General features: G+C 36.5%; 1 protein-coding gene across 7 annotated transcripts in view; it reads left to right on the forward strand.

Moving 5' to 3' along the window:
• Nucleotides 1-14,901, forward strand: part of GALNT13 (polypeptide N-acetylgalactosaminyltransferase 13) — a 550,270-nt gene that overhangs the window by 494,975 nt on the left and 40,394 nt on the right. For 5 of the 7 annotated variants that reach the window (XM_059927894.1, XM_059927892.1, XM_059927891.1 and 2 more), the window contains one exon: nt 1,447-1,545. The exons of the other annotated variants lie outside the window; for them this stretch is intronic. In XM_059927894.1, coding sequence (XP_059783877.1) covers nt 1,447-1,545 — 99 coding nt within the window. The remainder of the gene's footprint in view (nt 1-1,446; nt 1,546-14,901) is intronic. 7 annotated transcript variants of the gene reach the window in all.

The following is a 14,901-nucleotide window of genomic DNA, read 5'->3' on the forward strand; positions in this document are numbered from 1 at the left end:
CTCAGGCCAAAACCTTGTAATGCTTCTTGATGCCCTTTTTTCTCTCCTAGCTCATTTCCAATTCAATTGCAAGTCCTACTGGATCTACCTTAAAAACATCCTAAATTTGACCTCCCCACCTCCACTGTTATCCTATTATTCCAAGTAACCATCATCTCTTGCTGGCAATGACTCAATAGTCTCCTTATTTGTTTCTCTGTTTCCACTCTTGCCTCCCTCTAATCATTGGAACAGGGCTTGACCACACTGCTCAGTTCTGCCCAACCCCTTACCAAGTGTGAATTCTACTCCCCACTAATTTCAATTGCTGATTGGGGTTTACTGCAAATGACAATACTTTTCCTAACTCTGGGAACCACTACCTGACCATAGGGTTCTGTACCATACAAAAAAGTTGAACTGTATAAACCTACTCCAGCCTCTATAGAAGTTTCTAATCATATTCATTTGCCAGTAGGGAGAAACATGTACCTAAAGCATAGATAACTATTATAAATAAATATATCCAAGTAATGTGTGAGTGAACAGTAATATGTGTCCAAATAAGAGTCAGAGGTAAGAACTTTTCGGAAGCAGAGTGGACAAGTACAAAACATACTACTTGGAGGTAAGACTAAGGAAAAAATTCTAAAACATTCCATCTACTAGAAAGGTTTTTCTTCTTTTTTACATTCACTTGTGCTTGATTTAGTAATCTGGGCATCTTTAAACTCAATAAATGGCTTTTGTAATTGCATCTGGCACAAATATGTATTAATGTTATGTTAATTATGGGACTAATGCAGTGTTTGAGTGTAAACCATGAATCTTATGTTTACAGTTGGCAATTTAATCTTGGTTTTGAAGAATTTTCATGTGAAATCACCATTTAGCCTTGTAATAGCTTTTCTTAGGGTCAGCTGCTTTCCACTAAGTTTGGCACTGGGAATGAAAACAGATGTGTATATTTTAGTTAAAGAAATAAACAGTGTAATTAATCTTTATAAATGTACAGAATGGAGCATCTAGTAATGAAGCAACTAAAAATACATAAATTTGAATATTTGACCAATTTGTTTCTATTCCTTTCTCTATAGGACATCACGAATACACTATAGTTATCTGAGTGGAATTTGGAAACCGTCCTAATTTTAAAAGGATTTTGGGAAGAATTCCTAATTTATAATATGTAGAGGTTTTCTTCTTTTCTGATACTATGCTATAAACAAAGAGTGCCTCTTGACTGGATGGTAATGACAATGCTCACGCTATTCAAGTTTACTTGAATGAGAGTTTAGAATCTTATATAGATCTCAGAATGGACACAGAAAAATAAAAATAACTATTTAAAGCAATGTGTTCTCCTTGGAGAAATTTCCTTACGAACTCATATTATTTTGTTACCAATTTGCAATTTGAAAATATCAGAAAGACTTTCTGACTTACATTTTTGTGTGTTTCCTTTAGATAAGAAATGTTGAAACAAATCAATGTTTAGACAACATGGGCCGCAAGGAAAATGAAAAAGTGGGTATATTCAACTGTCATGGTATGGGAGGAAATCAGGTAAACTCTCCCTTTTTTATCAGCTTCATATTTGGGGGGAGAAATGTTGTGTAAACTATTCAGGTAGACGATGGCTTAGGTTAGTAAATTAATGGGCATTCTAATCAAGAATTAATTTGCCTATGTTATTATCCCAAGTATTGTAAGAAAGCACTGAAGAATTTAATAAAAAGAGCAACATCTTCAATGAGCCCATGGTGAATGAGGACAGCCAGATGTTTGAGACTCACCTCATATTACCACGTATGAGTAAATGAGGACTACATTTTATTCTGTTGTTAACTGAATCATATAAAATAATCACTCAACAACTATGATGTTTTCCCAATGGTGATTATCCTAAATTTCTTTTTCAAATGTTTACGTATGTCATGTTTTCTATGACTTTTGGTGGTTTAATAAAATTTTAAAGTGCATAGATAAGCACATCTGTTACAACTTTGCTTTGGCTATCTGAAGACGTCCATTGGACCAGGTAAAAATGTCCTTAAACAAGATTTATACTTGACTGAAATTCTAGGACACCTTTATCTGTGTGACAGTCCAATTAATTATCAGAAACTTATACTATAACAAGGATTCTTGTGCTCTCTGTAAGCACTGGAAAGTGGCACTGCAAGGTGGGCCACGTGGAGGCTACTTGGCTGTGAGTCTTGCTGCCATGGCTACTTTCAGAGGCTGAATTTGGAGTTCGTGGGAACTTATAACAAAGCACAGTTAGAGATAACTGCTCCTCTGTACACAAGTTGTCTAAAAGGGTCAAGATGAAGCACAGGAGTGAGTTGTTTAGTGCTTTAGAGTGAGCTGAGGAAGCAAAAATTATTCTGATCAGCACAACACGATGGTTATATTTGTAATGCAGCTGAATGTATCAAGAATTCATAGCAAGATCTTACGGATCAAGATGGCAGAGGAGTAGGACGTGGAACTCACCTACTCCCACCAATACATCAAAAATACATCTATAAGTGGAACAATTCGCACAGAACATCTACTGAACACTGGCAAAAGACCTCAGATTTCTGAAAGGGCAAGAAAACCTCCCCATAACTGGATAGGACAAAAGAAAAAAGGGAAAAAAAATAAAGGAACTGGGATGGGAACTGCACCCCAGGGAGGGAGCTACGAAGGAGGAAATTTTCCTGCACCCCGGAAAGTCCCCTCTACGGTGAGGAGATAGCCAGGATGGAGGAGAAGCTTCAGAGCCTCGGAGGAGAGTGCAGCAACCAGTCTGAGGAAGGCAAGACGGAGGGTGACCTGCACAGATGGTCACCGCCGCCCTGTGCTCCCCAGCCTGAGACGCTTGCCCACCACTGTGGGCAGGGGCTGGGTGCTGAAGCTCGGGCTTCAGAGGTCAGATCTAGGTAGAGGACTGGGATTGGCTGTGCAGAGACAGCCTGAAGAGGCTGGAGTGTGGCAACCAAGGGTGTACTCAGAAGAAGCTTGGACACACCAGAGAGACAAGGTGCCATTGTTGGGGAAACGTGCAAGGAGAGGGGTAGGACCGCCATAGGAGCTTCTTTCCCTGCGCGCACCCTTAGGCAACAGGACACCACCTACGTGAGCTCCGGTGGTGGGCGCGAGCCACCACCGCCACTAGGAGACCCACAAGCAGGTGCCAATCGCTGCCCCTGCTGTCCCGGGAGTGCGCAGACTGCCACTGCTGTTGGGAGACCCAGGAGTGGGCACTGTTCACTGCCCCTGCCGTCTGGGGAGCACGCATGGGCGGCGAGCAGTCACCAATCACTGCCCCTGTGGCCCCGGTGGTGTGCAGGATGCCACTACCGTTGCGAGACCCAGGAGCAGATGCAAGGATTCTTCAATATCCGCAAATCAGTGTGATACGCCACATCAACAAACTAAAGAATTCAAACCACATGAGCATCTCGATAGATGCAGAAAAAGCTTTTGACAAAATTCAACACCCATTTATGATAAAAACTCTCCAGAAACTCAGCATAGAGGAAACCTACCTCAACATAGTAAAGGCCATATATGACAAACCGACAGCTAACATTATTCTCAACTGTGAAAAGCTGAAAGCATTTCCCCTAAGATCAGGAACAAGACAAGGATGTCCACTCTTGCCACTTTTATTCAACAGAGTTTTGGAAGATGCTCAACATCACTAATTATTAGAGAAATGCAAATCGAAACTACAGTGAGGTTTCACCATCATCAAAAAGTCAGAATGGCCATCATCAAAAAGTCTGCAAGCAATAAATACTGGAGAGGGTGTAGAGAAAAGGGAACTCTCCTACACTGTTGGTGGGGATGTAAATTGGTACAACCACTATGGAGAACAGTATGGAGGTTTCTTTAAAAACTAAAAATAGAACTACCATATGTCCAGCAATCCCACTCCTGGGCATATATCCAGAGAAAACCATAATTCAAAAAGATACATGCACCCCAATGTTCATTGCAGCACTATTTACAATAGCCAAAACATGGAAGCAACCTGAATGTTCATGGACAGAGGAATGGAAAAAGAAGATGTGGTACATATATACAATGGAATATTACTCAGCCATAAAAAAGAATGAAATAATGCCATTTGCAGCAACATGGATGGACGTAGAGAGTATCATACTAAGTGAAGTAAGTCAGATAGAGAAAGACAAATATCATATGATATCGCTTATGTGAGGAATCTAAAAAATGACACAAATGAACTTACTTACAAAACAGAAACAGTGTCACAGACTTCGAAAACAAACTTGTGGTTACCAAATGGGGAATGTGGGGCAGAGGAATAAATTAGGAGTTTTGGATTAACATATACACACTACTATATATAAAATAATCAACAAGGACCTACTGTATAGCACAGGGTACTCTACTCAATATTCTGTAATAACCTATATGGGAAAAGAATCTGAAAAAGAATGATGTATGTGTATAAATGAGTCACTTTGCTGTACACCTGAAACTAATACAACGTTGTAACTCAACTATACTCTAATATAAAATTTAAAGAAAAAAAAAAAAAAAGGATCCATAGAGAAAAAGCCAGAAGGAAATGGCCCTGTTGAATTTTGGCACCATACTTCAAATCAGACTTTTGTATGATTCAATGGAGAACACTAAAATGAAGTTTCTCCCTAAAACCAAACAAACAAACAAATAAAAACAACTTAATTATTAAAATGTTAATTAGTGCTACACAGTTTGAATTTAAGCAAGAAAATATTTGAGTCAAACTTTCTAAATTGCAGCATGGGAAAACGACCATATGAAAGAAGACGATAGAAACAACAACATAGCCAGAACAATGACAGCATTCAAAAATGGTCCAGCTTACTATACTGATTCACGAGTGTGAGAGGCTTCTACTACCAAAACCCAATGGAGTCCTGATGAATTCAGCCTCAAATGGCAAAAGCTGTCAGAGGACTAAATATATAGGGGTTTAATTTTTTCACATAATAAGAAATCTGAAAGTAGTCAATTGTTGATAATTTGTTCCAGTCCTCAATAAGTCCACCAAGAAACCAGAAGCTTTCTATCTTTCCATTCTTCTTAAAGTTAACTTTTATCATCAGCTGATCACAGGAGGGCTGCTGAAACTACAGACATCATGTCCACATTCAAAGCAGGAAGAAGTGGGGGTAGAGAAGAGTTGAAATAGCCATGTCTGTCCTTTCATTAGGCAAAGCAAATGCCTTCCTAAAGGCTCAACACATCTCCATGTATGTCTCTTTGGCCAGAAATGTGTTACTTGGACACCTCATGGCACAAAAACACTAAATACTTCACCTCACACTCATGCACAGCTTCTCCTCACAGTTTATTTACCACGGGTATTGGGTGGACATTTAGAAGTGTCTCCCATAATGTGTTTCAATAGCTTATGAAAAAATCCAACTCATCACCTGCAAAGTGATTATCTGCAGAATTCAAAAAGGGAAACATTATTTATGAAATCACTCTGATTCTAATACAGATGAAAATGAGGGAGGAAGATCCTTCAGGTGAATTATCCTCATGGAATCATTAAGGTGCCAAGCCAAATGGATAACCAGGGGCTTCCCTGGTGGCGCAGTGGTTGAGAGTCTGCCTGCCGGTGCAGGGGACACGGGTTCGAGCCCTGGTCTGGGAGGATCCCATATGCCGAGGAGCAACTGGGCCCGTGAGCCACAGCTACTGAGCCTGCGCATCTGGAGCCTGTGCTCCGCAATAAGAGAGGCCGCGATAGTGAGAGGCCCGCGCACCGCGATGAAGAGTGGCCCCCGCTTGCCACAACCGGAGAAAGCCCTCGCACAGAAACGAAGATCCAACACAGCCAAAAATAAATAAATAAATAAATAAATATTTTTTTTAAAAAAAAAGGATAACCAGTCATATACTTAAATTTGTCTAAATGACATGGAACACCTAGATCATAAATGTGTAAAATTACATTATTCATTTACATGAATAATAACCAGAAATAAACTATCCTACTCTACTGTAAACTTCCTGTTGGCTGGGGCTATGTCTTACTCCTCTCTTCCTCCCCAGCACGTGGCACTTAGAATATGATAGGCACTTAATAAATACTAGTCAAGTAAACAGATGAAAGAATTCATGGTCAGAATAATGGATTTATACCTTAGTACTATGTAGACATTGCCAAAAATGCTGTTATTATCATAGAAACCAAAAGTATAGACAGACACCAATCTCAGGGATTCATAAATAAAGGGAACAAATAAACAGCAAGTAAAAAACCCATACCTACATATTTTCTAATGTCTCTGTTATATACTTAATAAGATAAAATTTAAAACCAATATTTTTTCATCTATGTGAATACTTATTCGTGCTACAAATGTTGAAAATGCTTATTGAAGCCCATTTTGTTACAACACAAATAATGGAAACAAATATGTACCAAGAGGAGAATGTTTAAATAAATCATGGTGTATCTACAGTTCAGATTACTACATAGCCACCAAAATGACTGAGAGGTCTAAATGTACTCTCATCAAACATTGAAAAGAGGGAAAAATAACTCACAGTACAACTTACTTTGAATTTTGAATGATCTCATTTGTGGAAAATGTATGTGAACATTTTCCTCTATATAGTATCTATAATATATATATGTAAATGCTATACAATTTATTAGAAATGTATTCATATCTATTTGGAATACAAATGACCTCTGGAGAGACGATTAAGCTGGTATAGGAAATTTTACTTTTTACCCCATATTTTTCCATATATATTTACTACTTTCATAATTAAACAAAAATAGAGAAACTGAACTGTTGAGAATAAAAGAACATCATTTTATAACACTATTCAGATCTGATTAATTGGGTAACTTATCATGATAAGTTACTTAGTATTTTTTGAGCTTCAATATTTTATCTATAAAATGCATAAAAATTTTCCCTCAATTTTTTTCTCTAAAGATTAGTAAAAATTTATGAAACAACTAACATTAGCATGGCATATACTAAATAGTACATTTTGGTCTACTGCTATTAATTATTCTCTTTATTATTTCCATTTGTGTTCTCAATTATCTCTGTTTTTACTTCTAAAAGTAAAAAATAAAATGTTCATTCAGTGGCTAATGCCAGAGGCAAGATAAAAGCACAAGACACTTCATGGTATTGTTAAGCTCAATAAAATGCACTGCCTCTCCTGTTATTCTAACAAATATATATTATGAAAAAATTAAAACATCACATAAAACCCTATTATGGTATCTTTTTGATGGAACTCAATATTTCTAGCATGATTAATACTAGGACATGTTTAAAATTTTGACTTACTTTTAAAAAGAAAAGATCTTAGGATTTTATTGAGAATGAATAAATTATTGAGAGAGCTACCTTCTCTGTCTTTTATTGCTATTCTTTTATGTTACTGTGGAAACAGCATCTATTTTTATGGTTATTTAGTTTTGAATTTTTAGAAGTAGCCCCAACTCCTAAAAATATTCAAATCTCAGACTTCCCTGGTGGCACAGTGGTTAAGACTCTGCCTGCCAATGCAGGGGACACAGGTTCGAGCCTTGGTCCGGGAAGATCCCACATGCCGCAGAGCAACTAAGCCCGTGCGCCACAACTACTGAGCCTGCGCTCTACAGCCTGCGAGCCACAGCTACTGAACCATGTGCCACAACTATTGAAGCCCACGTGCCTAGAGCCCGTGCTCCGCAACAAGAGAAGCCACCACAATGAGAAGCCCATGCACCACAAGAAAGAGTAGCCCCGGCTCTCCGCAACTAGAGAAAAGCCCACGCACAGCAACAAAGACCCAAAGCAGCCAAAAATAAATAAATAAATTTTTTTTTTAAATTTAAATTTCTTTTTCCTGCTTTTACACAGAAGTCAAAACAAATGTTAATGCTTTTTTTTTTTTCAAACATCTTTATTGGAGTATAATTGCTTTACAATGGTGTGTTAGTTTCTGCTTTATAACAAAGTGAATCAGTTATACATATACATATGTTCCCATATCTCTTCCCTCTTGCATCTCCCTCCCTCCCACCCTCCCCATCCCACCCCTCTAGGTGGTCACAAAGCACCGAGCTGATCTCCCTGTGCTATGCGGCTGCTTCCCACTAGCTATCTATTTTACATTTGGTAGTGTATATATGTCCATGACACTCTCTTACCCTGTCACATCTCACCCCACCCCCTCCCCATATCCTCAAGTCCATTCTCTAGTAGGTCTGTGTCTTTATTCCCGTCTTGCCACTAGGTTCTTCATGACCTTTTTTTTTTTTTCCCTTAGATTCCATATATAGGTGTTAGCATACTGTATTTGTTTTTCTCTTTCTTTCTTCACTCTGTATGACAGACTCTAACTCCATCCACCTCATTACAAATACCTCCATTTCATTTCTTTTTATGGCTGAGTAATATTCCATTGTATATATGTGCCACATCTTCTTTATCCATTCATCCGATGATGGACACTTAGGTTGCTTCCACGTCCTGGCTATTGTAAAGAGAGCTGCAATGAACATTTTGGTACATGACTCTTTTTGACCTATGGTTTTCTCAGGGTATATGCCCAGTAGTGGGATTGCTGGGTCATATGGTAGTTCTATTTTTAGTTTTTTGAGGAACCTCCATACTGTTCTCCATAGTGGCTGTATCAATTTACATTCCCACCAACAGTGCAAGAGTGTTCCCTTTTCTCCACACCCTCTCCAGCATTTATTGTTTCTAGATTTTTTGATGATGGCCATTCTGACCGGTGTGAGATGATACCTCATTGTAGTTTTGATTTGCATTTCTCTAATGATTAATGATGTTGAGCATTCTTTCATGTGTCTGTTGGCCATCTGTATATCTTCTTTGGAGAAATGTCTATTTAGGTCTTCTGTCCATTTTTGGATTGGGTTGTTTGTTTTTTTGTTATTGAGCTGCATGAGCTGCTTGTAAATCTTGGAGATTCATCCTTTGTCAGTTGCTTCATTTGCAAATATTTTCTCCCATTCTGAGGGTTGTCTTTTGGTCTTGTTTATGGTTTCCTTTGCTGTGCAAAAGCTTTTAAGTTTCATTAGGTCCCATTTGTTTATTTGTGTTTTTATTTCCATTTCTCTAGGGGCTGGGTCAAAAAGGATCTTGCTGTGATGTATGTCATAGAGTGTTCTGCCTATGTTTTCCTCTAAGAGTTTGATAGTGTCTGGCCTTACACTTAGGTCTTTAATCCATTTTGAGTTTATTTTTGTGTATGGTGTCAGGGAGTGTTCTAATTTCATACTTTTACATGTAGCTGTCCAATTTTCCCAGCACCACTTATTGAAGAGGCTGTCTTTTCTCCACTGTATATGCTTGCCTCCTTTATCAAAGATAAGGTGACCATATGTGTGTGGGTTTATCTCTGGGCTTTCTATCCTGTTCCATTGATCTATATTTCTGTTTTTGTGCCAGTACCAAACTGTCTTGATTACTGTAGCTTTGTAATATAGTCTGAAGTCAGGGAGCCTGATTCCTCCAGCTCCATTTTTCATTCTCAAGATTGCTTTAGCTATTTGGGGTCTTTTGTGTTACAATACAAATTGTGAAATTTTTTGTTCTAGTTCTGTGAAAAATGCCAGTGGTAGTTTGATAGGGATTGCATTGAATCTGTAGATTGCTTTGGGTAGTATAGTCATTTTCACAATGTTGATTCTTCCAATCCAAGAACATGGTATATCTCTCCATCTATTTGTATCATCTTTAATTTCTTTCATCAGTGTCCTATAATTTTCTGCATACAGGTCTTTTGTCTCCTTAGGTAGGTTTATTCCTAGATATTTTATTCTTTTTGTTGCAATGATAAACGGGAGTGTTTTCTTAATTTCACTTTCAGATTTTTCATTATTAGTATATAGGAATGCAAGAGATTTCTGTGCATTAATTTTGTATCCTGCTACTTTACCAAATTCATTGATTAGTTCTAGTAGTTTTCTGGTAGCATCTTTAGGATTCTCTATGTATAGTATCATGTCATCTGCAAACAGTGTATCAAGTATCTTTTCCGACCACAACGCTATGAGACTAGATATCAATTACAGGAAAAGATCTGTAAAAAATACAAACATATGGAGGCTACACAATACACTACTTAATAACGAAGTGATCACTGAAGAAATCAAAGGGGAAATCAAAAATACCTAGAAACAAATGACAATGGAGACACGACGACCCAAAACCTATGGGATGCAGCAAAAGCAGTTCTAAGAGGGAAGTTTATAGCAATACAAGCCTACATCAAGAAACAGGAAACATCTCGAATAAACAACCTAACCTTGCACCTAAAGCAATTAGAGAAAGAAGAGCAAAAAAACCCCAAAGCTAGCAGAAGGAAAGAAATCATAAAGATCAGATCAGAAATAAATGAAAAAGAAATGAAGGAAACAATAGCAAAAATCAATGAAACTAAAAGCTGGTTCTTCGAGAAGATAAACAAAATTGATAAACCATTAGCCAGACTCATCAAGAGAAAAAGGGAGAAGACTCAAATCAATAGAATTAGAAATGAAAAAGGAGAAGTAACCACTGACACTGCAGAAATACAAAAGATCATGAGAGATTACTACAAGCAACTCTATGCCAATAAAATGGACAACCTGGAAGAAATGGACAGATTCTTAGAAATGCACAAACTGCCGAGACTGAACCAGGAAGAAATAGAAAATATGAACAGACCAATCACAAGCACTGAAATTGAAACTGTGATTAAAAATCTTCCAACAAACAAAAGCCCAGGACCAGATGGCTTCACAGGTGAATTCTATCAAACATTTAGAGAAGAGCTAACACCTATCCTTCTCAAACTCTTCCAAAATATTGCAGAGGGAGGAACACTCCCAAACTCATTCTATGAGGCCACCATCACCCTGATACCAAAACCAGACAAAGATGTCACAAAGAAAGAAAACTACAGGCCAATATCACTAATGAACATAGCTGCAAAAATCCTCAACAAAATACTAGCAAACAGAATCCAACAGCACATTAAAAGGATTATACACCATGATCAAGTGGGGTTTATCCCAGGAATGCAAGGATTCTTCAATATACGCAAATCAATCAACGTGATACATCATATTAACAAATTGAAGGAGAAAAACCATATGATCATCTCAATAGATGTAGAGAAAGCTTTTGACAAAATTCAACACCCATTTATGATAAAAGCCCTGCAGAAAGTAGGCATAGAGGGAACTTTCCTCAACATAATAAAGGCCATATATGACAAACCCACAGCCAACATTGTCCTCAGTGGTGAAAAACTGAAACCATTTCCACTAAGATCAGGAACAAGACAAGGTTGCCCACTCTCACCACTATTATTCAACATAGTTTTGGAAGTGTTAGCCACAGCAATCAGAAGAAAAAGAAATAAAAGGAATCCAAATCGGAAAAGAAGAAGTAAAGCTTTTTTTTTTTAAGCATGTTTTACTCAGTTACCTTTCTAAAAGAATGCACTTTATATTTCTAGACAATTATACCTTTAACCATTTCTCCTTGCAAGGGTGTTTTTGTAGTTTAGGTTTTTTTAATTTTGGAGATATCAGAAAGAAACTTACTTTTCAGTAGTTCTTGGAAATATTTTTCTTAAACATTTAGATAATCAAATATCCAGCATACTCTTCTCTCCTCATTCCTAGCACCTGGCACAGTGCTTGGGATACTGTAGGCACCTAATAAAAATTAGTCAAGTAAATAGATGAAAGAATGCATGGATGTTTTTGTATCAGGAATACTGTAAAAACAGGGTAGCAAGTGGAGAATTATTATTAAATTCAACACTTGATCATCTTGAGGTGGTCTCTTTAAAACCTTAGTAATAAAAGACTTCTACCTCAAAGAATAATGACAAAATTTGATACTCCATTCCTATCTGCTTTCGAAATGCTTTCTTTTCATTAGCAAGTAATATCATGATGATCATTAAACACATTCGAAAGAATGAAAATAAGAATATGATTAAAACTTGAACATAAATTTCTACAAGTGAAAGAAAGAACTTAACAATTTACTGGTAGAAAGTGTGTTACTAGAAGTTATGGGATTGTCTTCTTTATACTTCTGAAAAGATGATGTGGATTCCTGGAAGCAGTTTCATGTCCCCTACAGTACTAATGACTCAGATTTATATCTTCATTCCCAACCTCTCTCCTGAGCTCTGGAATCTATTACTAATTAATAATTGGGATTCTTTACAGGCATCTCAAAATCAAAGCTTTCCAAACTGTACTCATTTTCTTCCCTTTCACACAACCGTCCAAAATTAAAATCTGACATAGACACTTCACTTCTGAAATTTCACTGGCCACCAAATCCCCTATTTCTATGAAAATAATGTCCCTTGACTCCTACCTCTAAGTCCCTTTAAAACTAGGACCTCTGTCTTTGTCCTAGCCTACACCTTCTTTCACCTGTACGGTAAAACAAAACAAAACAAAACAAAAAAACCCAACTCATTATTTCCATATATCATATGGAATTCCATAAGTACATTCCATACATGGCATATTAGAATTAAAATCAGATTAAAATCTCCAGCAATTCTTCTCTGTCCAAAAATAAAGTACAAATTCCCTAGTTATGATATTCAAAGCCCCTCTTAATTTCATCCCCATCTGGCTTTCCAGCTTAATCTCCCTTGACGTTATAGTTCCTGTGCTCTAGACATGTTTGATAATTCTTTATTCCTTGCATGCTCTGTGCACGTTCATGTCTCCACAGTTCACTAGTACTGTTCTAATTGCACTACTGGCCAAATACTGCTCCACTCACAAACTTAAGACATGCTCACTGTTTAAAACCCAAATAATTTAGCTTCTTTTCTGCTACCTATTGGCTAACAACTTCTTACCCTAAGCAGGGCATATTTTAATGGATAAACTATAATTTATTTCATCAATCCTGTACTGTTTAACACACAATGTTATTTATGACTTTTCATTGTTATACCCCAGGCTCATCAATACCCTTGTAGCTAAAATCTGGTGAGCTTCCATCCATATTTACTTCTTTAGAAAGAATGTCTACAAGTAAGTTTACTAGATCAAAGGTTATGCAACATTTTAAGGTTTTTAATATATAGTGACAAATTGTCCTCTTTAATGTTTCACCAATTTAATAGGACAAATAGCTAAAATAGGAAGAGGTACTATGATATACATTTAACATGCATTATCCTCTTTGGTTTTTACAACAATCAATGAAGTACATGGTGTTATTATCCTGATTTTACTCATGAGTTTAATGGAAACCCTGAGATTAATAATGTGATTGAGGTGGTAAAGCCAGTCTGAACCTGAATCTGCTGACTCCACACCAGTTTTACATTCACTGCATCTGTATTGATTCCCAGCCACGCTCCCCCAGGACTGTGATTACAGTGGCCAACCCTAACTGGATACTGTCTTTTTCTTGTTTCTCATCTTAGCCAGTTTAGTATGGAAGAAACATTTTCTTACTTTAAATCATATTTCTAACATTATCAATGCACATAAGCATTTTTAAAGTTGGCATTAGTACTTTATGAATTTCACAGTCATGTTTTTGCTTATGTTTTCATTGGAGTTTGAGGTGGTTCTTTATTCTCTTCACCACTTATAAAAACACTTCATTAAGATTATTATCTTCTGCCATACACATTACAGATATCTTTCTGACTTGACATTTTGTTCACATTGTGTTTTCACATACAGACTTTTAAACACTTTATCCTAATGTTTGTCTTTATGTTTTCTCTTTTTGATGTCAAAATACCATTCTTTTCTAATGAGGTGCTTTTATATGACATTTAACATCATCTTAAAGGAGCCAATGGTAAATAGGTCTTAGCCTCATTGGGCATATACTAGATCTACTCAAATACTGACACTAATTTTTACTTAAAACTTATATAAATTTTACTTAAAATATATATAAATTTATATAAGTGGGTCAAATTAGATTAATATACTATTTATAAAATAAACATTTTTCTTTGATAAAATGTACATATACCATATACATAATATATAATGTATCAATATAAAATTTTTTAAAACCAATGGTATTTCCCTTTGAACTACAATATATCTTTAATCAAAAATAGGGAGAAAAGCAGCCTTTGTACATATTGTACTTATTCCTTCTAAAGACCAAAAATATAAAGTGATGGAAAAACACTCACATTTTAGCAAATGCATTTATAATGTTTCTCTTTCTCCCTGTAGCCACTCATTTGGAGAGAGCTAGAAAGCACATGGAAACATTCCATGTAATTTATTGCAGTAAATGATTCAGAGCCATTTTTCAAGGTAGCAAGCCTTTAGGGAAGCTTATGCTAGCCATTTATTAAAAACCCCATTGTCTGCCAAGATAAAGAAGAGATCATTAGGTATTATCTATACTTTCATACAAACGTCTCCTCTTCCTCTAAAACGTGATTATTTATACTTAAGAAGAATCTAACCTTATGACAGGTACATTACAAATTTTGAAAGTAAACAAATACCTTCTTCCTCATTACAGACCCTCTCCTAGAGAAAATTATTTTAGTAATACATTCTAATATACTCATAGATTGTAATGGATATATTCATTCAAGAGATATGTATTCATTTTAAAGTTTACCTTTTTATACGTAAAGTTTACATCTTATAATTACTTATAAGCCATTACACTACATTACATTACACTACATTACTACACTAGTTTGGTCCCCTTTTAATAACTTGCACACTGGAATTAAAACTCACGAGGGATTTCACAAAGTAAAATCCCACAACGGCCTGTGAGGAAAAAAAAAGAACATTTACCGTTCATTAAATGTTTAAATGAGTTGGATACATGAGAGCTAGAAGAGAGCAGTTATTATAACCTCTATAGAAATTGGGATTATTCCAAGAGCCTTTCA

Source organism: Balaenoptera ricei, chromosome 7, assembly GCF_028023285.1.
Source record: "Balaenoptera ricei isolate mBalRic1 chromosome 7, mBalRic1.hap2, whole genome shotgun sequence".
NCBI lineage: Eukaryota > Metazoa > Chordata > Mammalia > Artiodactyla > Balaenopteridae > Balaenoptera > Balaenoptera ricei.